Here is a 14,151-nt window from a genome sequence, read left to right on the forward strand (position 1 = left end):
TCTCCTGCTGAGGAAGGAGGTGGTCACACAGATAACGAACCACTTCCTAGAGATAAATGATACTGCAGACACATCCACCTCACTACCTTGGGAGACACTGAATGCACTTATTAGAGGAGAATGTATTGCGATATCAGCAGCAGTTAATACAATCCGACGGGAGAAGCAGACCCAACTGCAACAACAGGTGACGGAGTTAGAGAGAATCCACAAAACAAGAGCCCCCCCCCGAATACGGAGACAACTTACCGCAGCCAGAGCACAGCTAGCCGGCCTTGATACTGATAGATCGGAGTAGGTAGCTGTGCACCTGCGACACTCCTTTTACGTGGGAGGCAATAAGTGCGGACGCAGTTTGGCCAACAGGCTTAGAGCCCAGAGGCAGACACTAGCAGCGATCCAGCGACCAGATGGGGTGGAGGTGGCGAATGACACACAGATAGCCTTGAGATTTTGTGACTTCTACCGGGCCCTTTACTCCCCCTAAAAGATGGGTGGGGATGCCCCCAATCAGTGTCTCACCCGAGCACACACAGCTAAACTGTCGGCTGAAAAGGCAGCCCAGCTGGAAGTCCCAATCAAGATAAAGGAGGTAATCTTTGCAATTGCCCGTTTGGAGGCCTCAAAGTCCCTGGGGGTGGACGAGTTCCCAGGCCTGTTTTATAAAACATTCTGCAAGAGCCTAGCCCCGATACGGACATGCCTCTTTAACTCCATCATGGGCCAAGGTGAGATCCCACCCTCCATGTTAGAAGCGACTATTGTGATCTCTAAGGCGGGGAAGGACCCCACAAAATGCGTGTCCTAAAGACCAATCTCTCTGCTTAACGTAGACTTCAAACTCCTAATGTCATCCTGGCCTCCTGTCTGAATCCGCTCTGGTCTGGCCTAGTGAACCCTGATCAGGCGGTTGTTAACCCACATCGAGAGTGCGGGGACAACACCAAGTGGATCATGCACATCTTAGATAAAGCCCAGCACTTGAGGAGGGAACTAATTATAGTAAGTATGGACGCAGAGAAAGTGTTCAACTGCGTTCACTGGTCCTAACTTCAGGCCAGAGTCGGAAAGGCGATGGCTGTTTATGGACTGGGCGGTTGCCGGCACCCCTCTTTGGAAGATCCCCTTTCTGCTCTTACGCCATTGAGCATGGGGGACTGTATTCCTCCCCCCATACCAGGGCAACCCTGAAGGTCTGGGACCAAACAGCGTACATAGGCCTGACCTCCTACCCCTCTCCCTTGTCACCCATCCCACCAAGCTTAGACCAAGGAGCCTTCCGCTCCTGGACGTCTCAGTCATCGGACATTTGTTCGATGTAGAGGGACTCTTGCCCTTTGAAACCCTAAAGACCACACATTTACTGCCAGATAGTGAGGGGATGCACTATCTGCAGATTCGCCACTGGGTGAAGGGGCCCACGAATCGGGAACAGGCAGGTAGACCCCTCATGCAATACGGAAAATGGCTGCTGATTAAAACGACCGACCGCACATAATCTCTGACCTACATGACTTACTTCAGCAAGCAACCCAACAGGTAGAGCTACAGGCCAGGCCCGATGGGAGGCTGATTGGGTAGACCACTGGCACCCCAGGACTGGGACGCGATTTACTACAGGGCACGACAAACAGCATAGAGACAGCAGTGAAGAACACCACCTACTGGTACCTCACCCCAGTTCAACTTTATGAGAGGGACTGGTCCCGGACGTCCCAGTGCTGGAAGGGATCTAGGGCCTTGGGCACACTGACCAACCTTTTGTGGGAGTTCCCAAGGTTGGCATCCTATTGGGAAGGCATCCTAAATGATATCGACCGACATTAACACTCAACTCCTGGGATTCCCGGCCTACATCATACTGGTACTACCAATCCCCCGGACGTTCCCGCTTAAGTCACTGCGATGCCGCCAGATTGGCCTAGCTCTAGCAGCAGCCATACAAAAAATACTGACCCATTAGGGAACTGCACCAATTCCCACACAGCTTTGGCTATATCGGCTATGGGGGATCCTGGGAATGGAAAATATCACACTCATCCTATGTCACAGTGGCAATCATTCAGAGAAATATGGCACCCCTTTCTCCCACTTCTTTCCGGAGAGTTCCAGGAGCCAACCTGCCCAAAATATCTGCGACTTCTATTGCTACTATAAGTGGATAAAACCTGGAGGAGCTGACTGGGTGGGAGAACACTAAGGAAGCAGAGTGGCTCAAATACAGGACGGGACGGCTTCATTGTGGACCCGAAGGGGGTAGGTGGTAGGAGGGTGTGGTAGGATGGACGTTTTTTTTTAGTTCAGGGGTGCTGCATCACTCTCTTTTCTATTATACCTGACATTCAATAAAGAAATGTGAACAATAAAAATAAACTCCAGCCACAACCTTTGATTGCTCAGAGGTAATTGCTATCACAGTCTCATTAAACCATAAACATTCCACTTGCACAGTTCTAGTAGAACACAAAATGCCATGGTCACATTACTGTCCTATGAGTGCACTGAATACTGACAAAGCATAACTTAAAGAAACATTAACACATTTCAACACAATATGATAAAAAACACATATTACCACACACTGATACATCAAACACTAGTCTTATGGACAGGCGTTAAGGAATCAGTGATACAATTCAGGAGGTCAATATAACGAAAGGACCCACGAAGACACAAGCACCATGTGCTGAATTCCATGACCTCTAGATTATCACAACAAATGGGGCACGTCACACCAAGTACATGACAAGCAAGTCGACAGAAAATCCTCAATCAGTTTTCTTAGTCAACATTTTTGATCCCTTCAGCAAGTATCTCGGTCCAAGAGGCAACTATATTGATCAGGCTAAATACGATGAGCAAGCAAAAGCTCTGAAGACAACGTTCCTAGCCAGACAATACTCCAAATACATCTATCCGAGTGCCTAAACAGAGAATCAGAAGTATTTGACATATACATGGGTATCCAAACTCATATAAAAGATAATTAGTAGATACTGGGTCATACTTTATTTATACATTTCAGTGAGTTGAACTACACCAAACCACTGTTCTTCTAGAGAGAAGGACAGATCTGAAAGGCCACCTGGTCCACACCAGGTCTCAGAAGACCCAGATGAGTAACACAATCTTCTAAGCGGCCTCTCCCACCATCCATCTGAGGACACTTATTCATGGCATACATGGAACGTTTGAGTACACAAAGTTAACCAAAACATTGATCTAAGTTTAAGAACTCCTTAGTTAAACATGCACCCAATTAACTCTAAGTTTGATTATGTGGTTTACCTTATACCACGCTCTTACTGCCTCAGATGGGCTGGCACAAAGACATGCAAGGTGGGAATACAAATGACAGAATGAGAAGCAGCATCAGGTGCTCATAAAGGATCACTTAATTAATGACCAGTTAAAAAGAACAAAAACATACAAAGGCTACCATTCACTGGGCCAAAAATAAAAACATACCACATCAAAAATAACACTTCAGCCACTTGTGGCTTTTCACATAATGAAACAAAGACATGGTTTCAAACTGAGCACATAATAAAGTGGAAGGGGTCAGATGTGATCTGGAACACTGGGTGCCAACGCAGTGGTCACAGCTTTAGCTCTTGTAGAATGAGCACACAAGCCCTCAGGGGGCTGCTTCGTAGCCAGTAAGTGCACATTTTAATGCAGAGCATGACCCATCTCTGGATGGTTTGCTTCCAAGATTACATTACAGACTTCAGGCGGAAGGTCGAAAGCTGTCAACTGCCACTGTTTAATCTCCACGCAAGAAGACAGAGACTGGACAGGTTGGAGTGCAGAAACCTCCCCTGCTGATGTGACAGAAGATCTCACAAAGGGGCAGTCTGATTGGAGGATCGATGGCAATGCTCAGTATCTCAGGATACCAGATTCTTTGTTTCCAGTCTGGAGTGACGTGGATTACTTGGGCCTAGTTGTTCTTGATCTTCTTGACAACTCTGGCAGAAATGGTATGGGTGGAAAGGCATACAGGACACCCAAGTTGCACCCAAGACTAAAAGCATCATGAACGATTGCTGCTTTGGGACCTCCAATGCACAATATTGCTCACATTGCGCATTCGCTGCAGCGACAAACAGATCTAACCAAGGCTCTCTCCACTGCTGATAGAGACCTTGCGTCATCTCTAGATGGAGATGTCATTCGTGATCGGCCAAGCATTGTCGGCTGAGTTCGTCAGCTCTGGTGTTCAGAGAGTCAACCAGATGTTGGGTGTTCCAGCCTCCTGACAAAGGGTCCACGACCCCACCATGCCCTACTAGCTGCAGTACCACATGGTGGGGACGTTTCCAGTGAAAACCTGCACTACCTTCCCCTTGAGATAGGGAAGAAATGCTTCCAATGCTAGTCTGACCGTCTGGAGCTCCAACAGGCTGATGTGGAGTCCGGACTCCGCTGGAGAACGGATGCCTCTGATTTCAGTCTCTACCAGTGTCAGATGTGGTTGGGAAAGGAGAGGGATCTGCCCCTGACCCAATCGCGGTTCGTTAGCCACCACAGCAGATCTTGTGCAGTTCCCTCCAAGATCTGGACCATGTGGGAGAGATTCCCTTGATGCTGCGTTCACTGGAACTTCAGGTCCCACTGCAGAGCCCACATACACTACCTGGCATGAGTTACCAGCAGGATGCAGGGGTCCATGAAGCCCAGCAGCCTCAAAGTCATTCTCAGCAAAATCCAGGATCTAGACTGAAACATCGGCATCATAGCCCGAATAATCTGGACTTGCAGCTCAGGAGAATAAGCTCAAAACTGTACTGTGTCCAGGACAGTTCCAATAAAAGGGAGTGTCTGAAAGGGAGTTGGCATGTTTATAGTGAACCCCAGCGAATGCAGGAGGTCCACCATAGTCTGGAGGTGGGAGACGACAGTCTGGGAGAGCCCGCCTTCAACAGTCAGTCATCGAGATATGGGAAAACGGAAACTCTTGATCTGCGCAAATGAGCTACGACTACACCATCATCTTGCTGAACACCCAAGAGAAGCTGGTAAGGACAAAAGAAAGCACGGTAAATTAAAAGTGTGTGTGGTCTATCGTGAGCCACAAGTAACTTCTATCAGCAGGCAGGATGGGGATATGGTAGTACGCATCCTGCAACTCCAAAACTACCAACCAGTCTCCGGGGGCAGGGCAGACAGAACCAGAACCAGAGTGAGCATTTCGAACTTCTCCTTCTAGAGAAAGAGGTTGAGGGACCGAGGTCTAGTATACGGCACAGGCCCTTGTCCTTTTTGGGCACCAAAAAGTAGTGGGAATAACAATCACAACCTACTTCTGGCACAGAGACCCTCTATTGCTCTCTTGGCCAAGATAGTAATAACTTCCTCTCGGAGAACTGCCAAGTGATCCTCCATCAGCACATCAAAGGAAAGTGTGTAGTCTCGAAGGGGAGGGAGCATCCCCTTGGACTATCTGCAAAAGCCACTTGTCTGACATGGACTGCCAGCGGAGCAGGTGATGGTGAATCCTAACTCGGACTGGTCCCTGGTAGAGAATCATCAGACGAAGATGGTTTGGAGGCAGCTGCAGAAGTGGGGTGGGTGGGACTGGCTAGATAGATGGATCCTTGATCCATGAAGATGGTGGATCCCATGTCCCCAAGCCAAGCAGAAGCTGGGCAGCATGCGCAGCACGGTGGCTGGATGGGAAAAGATGTGGCTGGGCACCCCTTCCGTAGCTGAGAGAGGTGAAAAGCAGAGGGGGACGAGGAGACACCGCTAGGCCCAAGGACCTGCTCAAGCGCAGAGTCTGCTTTCTCTCCTAAGAGATGAGTGCTATCAAGGGGCATGTCCATAAGATTGGCTTGGACATCCCCCGAAAAGCCAGACATCCTCAACCAGGGATGGCACCTAAGGGCCACTGTTGATGCACCCGTTCTGCCCAGTGAGTGTCGTGTCCAGTCCACATCCGATCATGAATTTTGCTGCGTCTCTCCCATCAGCAACTGCTTGGGAAAGTACAGCCCGGGCCTCGTTTGGGACCTGTGGCAGCACAGCATGTGGTATTAACAGCCCAAAAGGCATGCAGTGTTCACGGACCACAATTCCAGGTTGGCTGAAGAAAACATCATCTTCCCAACTGTGTTCAGTCTCTTGGATTCACCATCCAGGGGTGCAGAAGGTAATCATGCTCTGGGAGGTGGATGCTTTGATATCCAAGCTCTCAGGGGCGGGGTGTTGTCAGGAAACCTGGGTCATTCGGTGCCAGGCGATGGGAGCGGGCAATTGTCCTGTTCACAGGAGCCCCTGTGTTAGGTTTGGACCAGGTACCCAGTACGACATCCATAAGGGCTTCATTAAAGGAAAGCAGGTGTTCAGAGGACAAAGCCCCAGGCTGAAACACCTGTCAGGAAGGCAGCTCAAGGCCCATGACCTCAGCTGCTCTCTGCACCACCACAGACGCAATTGCCACGGAAGGGGGAGAGAGCATGCCAGTATCTGGTGAGGTATCTAGTCCAATGGCTTCACCCAGGTCCATACGCCAGTCCACGGTGTCTTCGAGCTGGAATCCTAAAGGGTCCAGTGACCCCTCTCCTTCCTCACCATGAGCTAGCCCATTGTAATAAGGCTCAGGATCAGACAGAGGGCAAGACCACTGTCTGCGCCGGATTCGGCATTGTATAATGCCCATATGGCTCTCTGTCAGGTTTCGCAATGAAGATAGAGGTAGCGCCGCCCAGGGGCATTGGCGGCACTGGGCGCATCGACCTCCGGTCCAACACAGGGGAAGGTCGAGATGGTACGACCGGTGCCTGTCCAGTTCCAGCAAGGGATCCATGGGTGCCCCTGGGAGCTAAGGCCAAAGCCGCTTGTGCGGAACCAAAAGAGGCCCCTTCCAACTCTGCAAGGCCCAAAGGCATGCCAGCGGAACGGGACCACCCAAAAATGACCAAAGGCACAAAAGGTGCGGATCCGTCAGGGACATCATCTGATGATCGGATCCGCAGGTCTTGAAACCGGAGAAGACATCGCTGGACACACCAGGAGTAGAAATACTCAAAGTTTTGACAAAAGTCGAAAATAGACTAGTCAAAAAACAACTGAGGTGTAGATCTTTCTTCGGATCAGTGCTGGCGGTCGAGAAAAGAAAAAATACTGACATCAGGAAGCCAGAATGGCACCTATATAGGACCTGCAATGTCATATTTAGTGCAGTCGACAGACGCAGAGCAGACAGACGCCACCTAACAGCGCACAGGTGTACTACTAGAGAAAAAACCCTGGAACCAGTCTGACGCCTGGGGAAATTCTAAGGTAAGGAATCTGCAACTAGATGTCTCTATCAGATGTTTGTTAGACACACATCTGTCATAACCAATTCCATGGTGTCTGTATCCCAATGGGATTCCATTCTGGCTTTTTCTGTCATCCTTGCGCTGTTCACCAAGCCAGAAGAAGAGAATGAAGACCACAGGAAGTGAACATCAATGCACAAGTGATCCTGGCATCTCCAAAGAGACATACTCCCTTCTCAGCCACCTTCTAGCAAAACTTGTGTGTTTCCAGCAGACCATAGAGGCGCAAGCAACTGCAACAGGTAAGCGTGGCCTAAATAGGGAAAGACTCCTCATTATTTCACATCCACGCTGTACCTCTGTTTTCTCCTGGAATTAGTGCAGGTGCTAGATCCAATCCTGTTCACCCGGGTGTAAGCTTGCATAACTTCACACAGCCACATGCATTATCACTATAAACCAGTGGACTATGCACGTTTATACTCAAAGGATGGTTAGTGTAATTAGCTTTAATCCAATGTGTTTTCTTTCAAGTTAGCCAAAAAGCATCCCTGTGATGCTAGAGGTAAAAGGGAATGAAAATACAGCAGCAATGTGCCAAGGAATAATGAATGAATGACTATGTGTTAACATTAGAACGTTCACAAGCTGCATCCTGAAAACTACCTGTAACAAGCAGGTACAAGTGTATCAATCGTACTACAATACTTAATAGTTGAAAATGGAATTAAGGGCTCATTTTGATAAAAGTGCTGATGAATACATATGATCTTTTTAGACAGGCTGAAACATGTCAGCTATTCAAACATAAAGGGTGTTAACTCTTGCTGTTAATCTGATGAGAGGGAGGTCATAAAAAATTATTTGCAACCCTTACACAATTTTATTTTTTATCTTGGGATAGCGTTTTAATTTTAGTAGTAGGTGCATTATTTGGCACACAAAACTTTAGTTTAGCCAGACCACATGGGTAAGACATTAAATACAGATACTAAGTAACGCCCACGCTAGATCTGAGAAAGCATATTATGTGCTCAAGTATCCAACCATACGGAGGAGCAGATCCGATAATTAAACATGCCACTTTAAGTGGGTGAGAGATTAGCATATTTTTACTGACTACAGGGCAGTCACACACTACCAAACGTGGTCCTTGACATTAAGGCTACTCTTTCTAAAGGTCCTTTGAGGCTCTAATATCAAGGGGCATGTTCACCGCCGTTGATTTAGCACAGTGACAAACTGAAATAGTGCATCAGGGATACTCAAAGTACAGCCCGAAGGCCACATGTGGCCCTCCTGATCTTTAACTGCGGCCCCTGGGCAACACCAGCACTGCACTAGCCTGGTGTATCCTTGGCAGAGCAGGGACTTCAAGAATGCTGTTAAGCAGGCAAACATTTATTTACACCTTAGCTAACGTAATATTAAAGAAGCAAAAAAGGTGTCCTGCACAACTTATCTTTATGAGCACCATAATTTTTAAATACATCTTGCACTAAACATGTAAAATAAAAATCATGATAAACACTCTTCAAACTTCAAAAAGTGAATCTCATTAAGGAGCATAAAGATTTTACATTAGTACATCATATTATATCACTGCGTTGAGAGGCATTTATTGAAACTGATGATTTAACTTGAAAGGCATTTATTGAAAGTGATGATTTAACTTGAAAACATTTCTGCCTCATCCTGACAATGCCATTAGTATAGCAAGAGGCGGGTCCTTTGTCATGTGTACCCTGTGAGTAGCCTAGGGTGTTACTTTAATCAGAACAACATTATAGTTCATTAAATCAAACACAAGAGAAGGTTTTGTATAGCACACATCCTGGTCACGTGTATTTCAAAGTGCCCTCATATGTAGTAATGAAGACAAAGGAGGCAAAGAGAAATAAAACAATTGCTTAGGATCATACAATTTGGTCAAGTAGGGAAACCAGGGTGGATTCCAGGTTTTTGGTTACAAATTGTGCAGCAGTTTAACCACTAGATCTGCAACTTTCCCTCTAACATTTTACATCAAAAGTTAATGCTTTGTCTTCAATTATTTGCTCATGAGGCAGACAGAAGGCACATGAAGGCTTGGTTTGTTGTTGCACAAGTTTCGCTTACTCCTAACCCTACCATACCCCACCCTGACCCTTGCCCTGAATCACTGCAGCACTCAGGCATGCCACAGACCATACTTTGTGGTCCATGAGGAAATGTTTGTGAATAACTATGACTAACACATTATGAAGCTTTAGCATCTGTAAATGAAGTTTACCTGACCTTCTTAGTCATAGTAAAATAGGTTAGAGATACCATCCCTAAAACAATTCTATTGTTTTCAGAGTTTACATTGTTATTATTGGGAGTTTAAGTCTACAAGTGCATGGTCAACAAACTTGAAAAATGAGATGTAAACAGGATTGAAGAATCAATCATCTGAGGTATCAGCAAGCCACAGTAGAAAGCAAGAATATGTCAGGGGCATGGCCATAGCAGCAGCCACAGAGGAAACATGTGTACGCATGCACTTTACTGTGTACAAACAATTATTTATTAACAATGATACAAAACAGTGAATGAATTATAAAGACATGCAGTTACATAATTGCAGGGTGCTATTATATCTGCATATTAAATTCGGTAGGTCAATCCTACCGGAATTGAACCAAGGAAAAATTCCCCACAATTACCAGAACATGCTGATTTTGGTAAAGTAAGCATCAAATACATGTGCTATTCCACAATATTGGAGAAAACTTGGGAATAGATTCTATTTATTAGATTTTATTTGGTGTTAAAAATATCGCACCCCGCCCCCCCTTATCCACTCGTAATGAGGGCTACATTCAATATAAACTGGCCATAAAAGAACCACAACTGGACACACTGCCCTCACAAACATCCCACTTTTCACAAACACAGAAATTGATCTGAATCAATGTTAACCTCTTTCAGACCTCAAGAAATCAGGTACATTTCAGACTGTGAGTGCTTTGAAGAGTATTGTAAGTGTCGGGCTGGGAACTAACAAACACAAATTTTCACAGCATGCACAAATTCCCTGATCTTCAATTAAACAAATATAGGTTGAAACAGGACTATCTAAGCATTCGATAGAATACTTTCAGACAACACACTGTAGTATTTAACTGTGCAGTCTAGTAACAGTAGTGGTCAATACAACATCTTAAGATGCATAACAAATTAAGGGCCACTTGAGACCTACCCTCTAATCATGGCAAAGGACTCATCACTGGAAAAAAAAGATGCTCCTGGAAGGACGGTGACAGTTTCTTTCCCTAAAATAAACAGCGTACTTAATTACATTTAGGAATATGCACAGTCTGTGTCTGTACTTTGCAAATGAGTTTTACTTTGAAATAGCTTCAAAGCCTAACATTATTCTTCATTACAGAATTTAATTTTCCAACACAAAATTACATTTTCGATCCACAATTGCTAGGCTGACTTAAGAGTGCAGATCTTTAATGAAGGTTGGATACACACGGTCCCTCCAGTATTCGAAAGGAGGTACTGAACTACACTAATCTATACTTTAAAACACAGCAATTAGGACATATACAACTTATGATCATTATCTCAAATAAAAGTCATGATCTATAGGTATCCACCGTGGGGCAGCATACTTTAGGTTCCATCTTCTATGCATCATTTATATACATTTACGTATAAATCATATTTCCAATATGCGTTTAACATCATTAATCTGCGTTTTCCACTCTAAGAACTGCAGTATGTCTTCATTTCTTAGGCCGTTGAAAATCATATGTAACTGTACTAAGCTGAAGGACAATCCATGTAACCACATTTACTGAATGTACTTACACTTTAATAATAATCGTTTCCTTGCTGGGGATTAATAATACTTAAATGTGCTCACATTTTGTTTTTGGAGGCAACTCAGCTAGACGCTAGGCCTTTGAGCTCAATATTTTACACTTTGAAGTTCCTGATTTTCTGTTTCCCGTTCCTCTGCAGGAGTGTTATTGGGTTCCTTGTTAGCAAGAGAAAGGTTTATTGTTGTGTAATAGAATGACAGTGAGGCCTGAAAGCTAGCAGCAGAACTGAAGGCATGACGGTTAAATGAGCCTCCTGGACCCGGTGTGCTAGGAAGATGCAAAACTGGAGAAGGAGATGTGTACCTAATTGGGTGAGAATGGGAATTTAGGACGTATACCGCCTTTCTGCAGATGTTGCCAAGGATTGGTCTTGGACTGTGGGAGCGAGATATGGATGTTCTCGAAACTTCGATTTGCTTTTAATAAGAGCTGCGTAATTAGGTACAGACCCTACTCTGACTACAAAGAAAGCAGACCTTTTCTTTTTTTTTTTTTTTGAGAGGACAGCCAAATACTCATTTCCTCTGACGTTCTACTGAGGGTCACAGAAGGCTGACACATTCTTCCCTTCCTCTTTAGAAACTGCCTTCTGACTTAGTCTTAATTTAGATAGTGTGGGTTTCTTTACGGAATACATTAATTGGATACTTTGCGTTCTTTACATAGTTTGTTACTATTTTGTGTTTCATAATACTTATATTTAGAATACTTGAGCACGTGAATATTTTGGCGATATTAGTATACTTCCTAACAGTGGCGGCTGGTGACTGAAAGCAGTGGTGGGGCACAAATGCAAGACGGAATTGCACCTTGTGAGTGAGCCTCACTACCCACGTATTTGCATTCACCTAGTCACCCACTGCCTTTGGTCACCTACCCATTTACTCATCCACTGCCATTCACACAACTCTTATACACAGACACCCAAATTCTCTCAGCCACTGTCAAGCCCTGCAAACACATTCAAACAAACACACATTGCCTCACCCATCCAGTATCCAGCAGTTTCAGTGATGAAAGGTGCACGTTTATTTGAGCTGCAGATTACATGTTTAATATGACATATCACGGCATTAGTCTGCAGAAGAAATAAAACGAGCAAAACTAGCCATGATAAATTACTGGAACCATTACTGCCTTTGAGAGACGAAATCACCTACAGAGGTAGTGAAGGAGAGGAGAGCTGAGAGAACAGATTCTTTTCTTATTGTCTGTAAAAAAAGATAGAGCTCCAACTTACTTGTGTGCAGGGTTGTCTTTGGCATATTTATGACTTGAGGTCTTCAGGTCACACTCCTGTCTCCCAGAGAGCCCTGAATGGAGTTATTTATTGTATTTATTCAATTTCTCTGCCACAGACTGCTTGCAATGCAGGAAAAGGGGAATTTATTTGCGCAATGCCACATTCTTTTAATAAAATGTGACCTATGGTACGTAGCCCCTTCTGATCACACCCCACCATTTGAGTAAATAGGAAAGGGTGGATAATAATATCGGAGAGACCCGGCTGAACAAAAAACGCTCCAGGCTGTTTACTATCAGGGCTTCTGGTGGAGGAGGAGATAAGCCAGGGACATCACTGCGTTCTCAGAAAACGTAAGGGCTTTGCATGGGCAAGCCCTGTCAGCCCTACTGTGCAGCTTTCAGCCACATACTGACACAGGCGCAGTGGGGCTTTTCAAAGTGCACAACTTTCACTCGGAAAATGTTGTGCAGAAAATGTTTTACTTTCATCATGCAAATAAATATATGCTTCACTAGAGAGGCCAGAAAAGGCTAGGGATGCAGCACCTTAGCCCTTGAACACCAGCCGCCCCAGCTTCCTAACCTTTGTCAAAATTGCTGATTGAAGATTGACTAATAATTGGAAAAATTAACATTCATGGTCGAGATGCCATTCTCTCGGTCGTCGTTGTGAAGATCTTCAGTTTGCTGATTTTACCAAGAGTCTGAGGTTCAAATACCCCTGTTCCATCAGTCATAACTCACTAGTCAGTCTTCCTCAACTCAGTTCTTACTCAAAGGTGAGGGTGGTGCAGATCAGGGAAAAGCAGCCTCTAAAATATCCAGTGTTGCTCGTAAAAACATATGCTTAGATTTGAGTCTATCTTAAGTTGTTTGTCTTGTATTTCAATACCCTCTCTTTCACATTCGATCCAGCTGGGTGGTCATTTGTTTTATTAGTACCTCCTGCAGGAGCATGTTCTCCTGCACCTCCATGAAGTTTCAAATGCTCTACCTGTTTCAATGGTTTTGGCAATGGCCACTGCGGTGTCTTACGTTTCTGTTGGGCCAGTAAGTCTGCTCTGTGGATTCAACAGCGATTCCTATCCAGACTCCGTGCCAGCATTTTTTTTATTTTTTTATTTTTAAGGACGGTGCTACGTGTGTCTTTTAATCCCAATGAAGATCTTGCCATCCAATTCGTCAAGCATCATCAGATTGTTTAGCTGTTGGTAATACTTTGCCCTTCAATTCAGGATTTTGGCAGCTGTTTGAACTTTTGATGCTGGGTATCACTTTTAGATCCCTGCAGTGTCCCTTGCCCTTACAGATTTCTTTTTGTTGCCTTTTGACCTGCCATTATATATGCTGGAATTTCAATTTATTAATGAGGGATTTTTAGATGTCATCCGGCGTATCGCCTCTTGCGTATTACCTATACAATTGTGGCATGGGCTCTGTCTGGTCTCTAAGAATAAGACAGCACAGTACATTTTCATTATGAAGCCTGTGTATTGTTCACTGCCTTGGTATGGTATTTGCGCTTTGATGTCCATCTACGCACGAACGTCAATTCACCGAAATACCAGTGGCATCAGAAGTGACGCCACACGCCCTTTCACCTTCAATTTCACTCACGCATATTCCAGCTAATTGTACTCCATTTTCTATTACACTAATAGCGAATAGTGAAGCATTATCCACTAATTGTGTATAATGAAGCATTATTAATTAATAGTGTAATGAAAAAAAAATACAGAAAACAAGTGGAGCCCTAAACGTTTGTAAGTCTATAATGACGA

At 44.9% G+C, this 14,151-nt stretch overlaps 1 protein-coding gene across 1 annotated transcript in view; it reads right to left on the reverse strand.

The window, feature by feature from the left end:
* The window catches only part of OXCT1 (3-oxoacid CoA-transferase 1), a 448,860-nt gene that overhangs the window by 234,308 nt on the left and 200,401 nt on the right, over window positions 1–14,151 (reverse strand). Inside the window, exon 12 of the mRNA XM_069221450.1 lies at window positions 10,492–10,564. Within this exon, the coding sequence (XP_069077551.1) occupies window positions 10,492–10,564 (73 nt within the window). The remainder of the gene's footprint in view (window positions 1–10,491; window positions 10,565–14,151) is intronic.

Source organism: Pleurodeles waltl, chromosome 1_1 (assembly GCF_031143425.1).
Source record: "Pleurodeles waltl isolate 20211129_DDA chromosome 1_1, aPleWal1.hap1.20221129, whole genome shotgun sequence".
NCBI lineage: Eukaryota > Metazoa > Chordata > Amphibia > Caudata > Salamandridae > Pleurodeles > Pleurodeles waltl.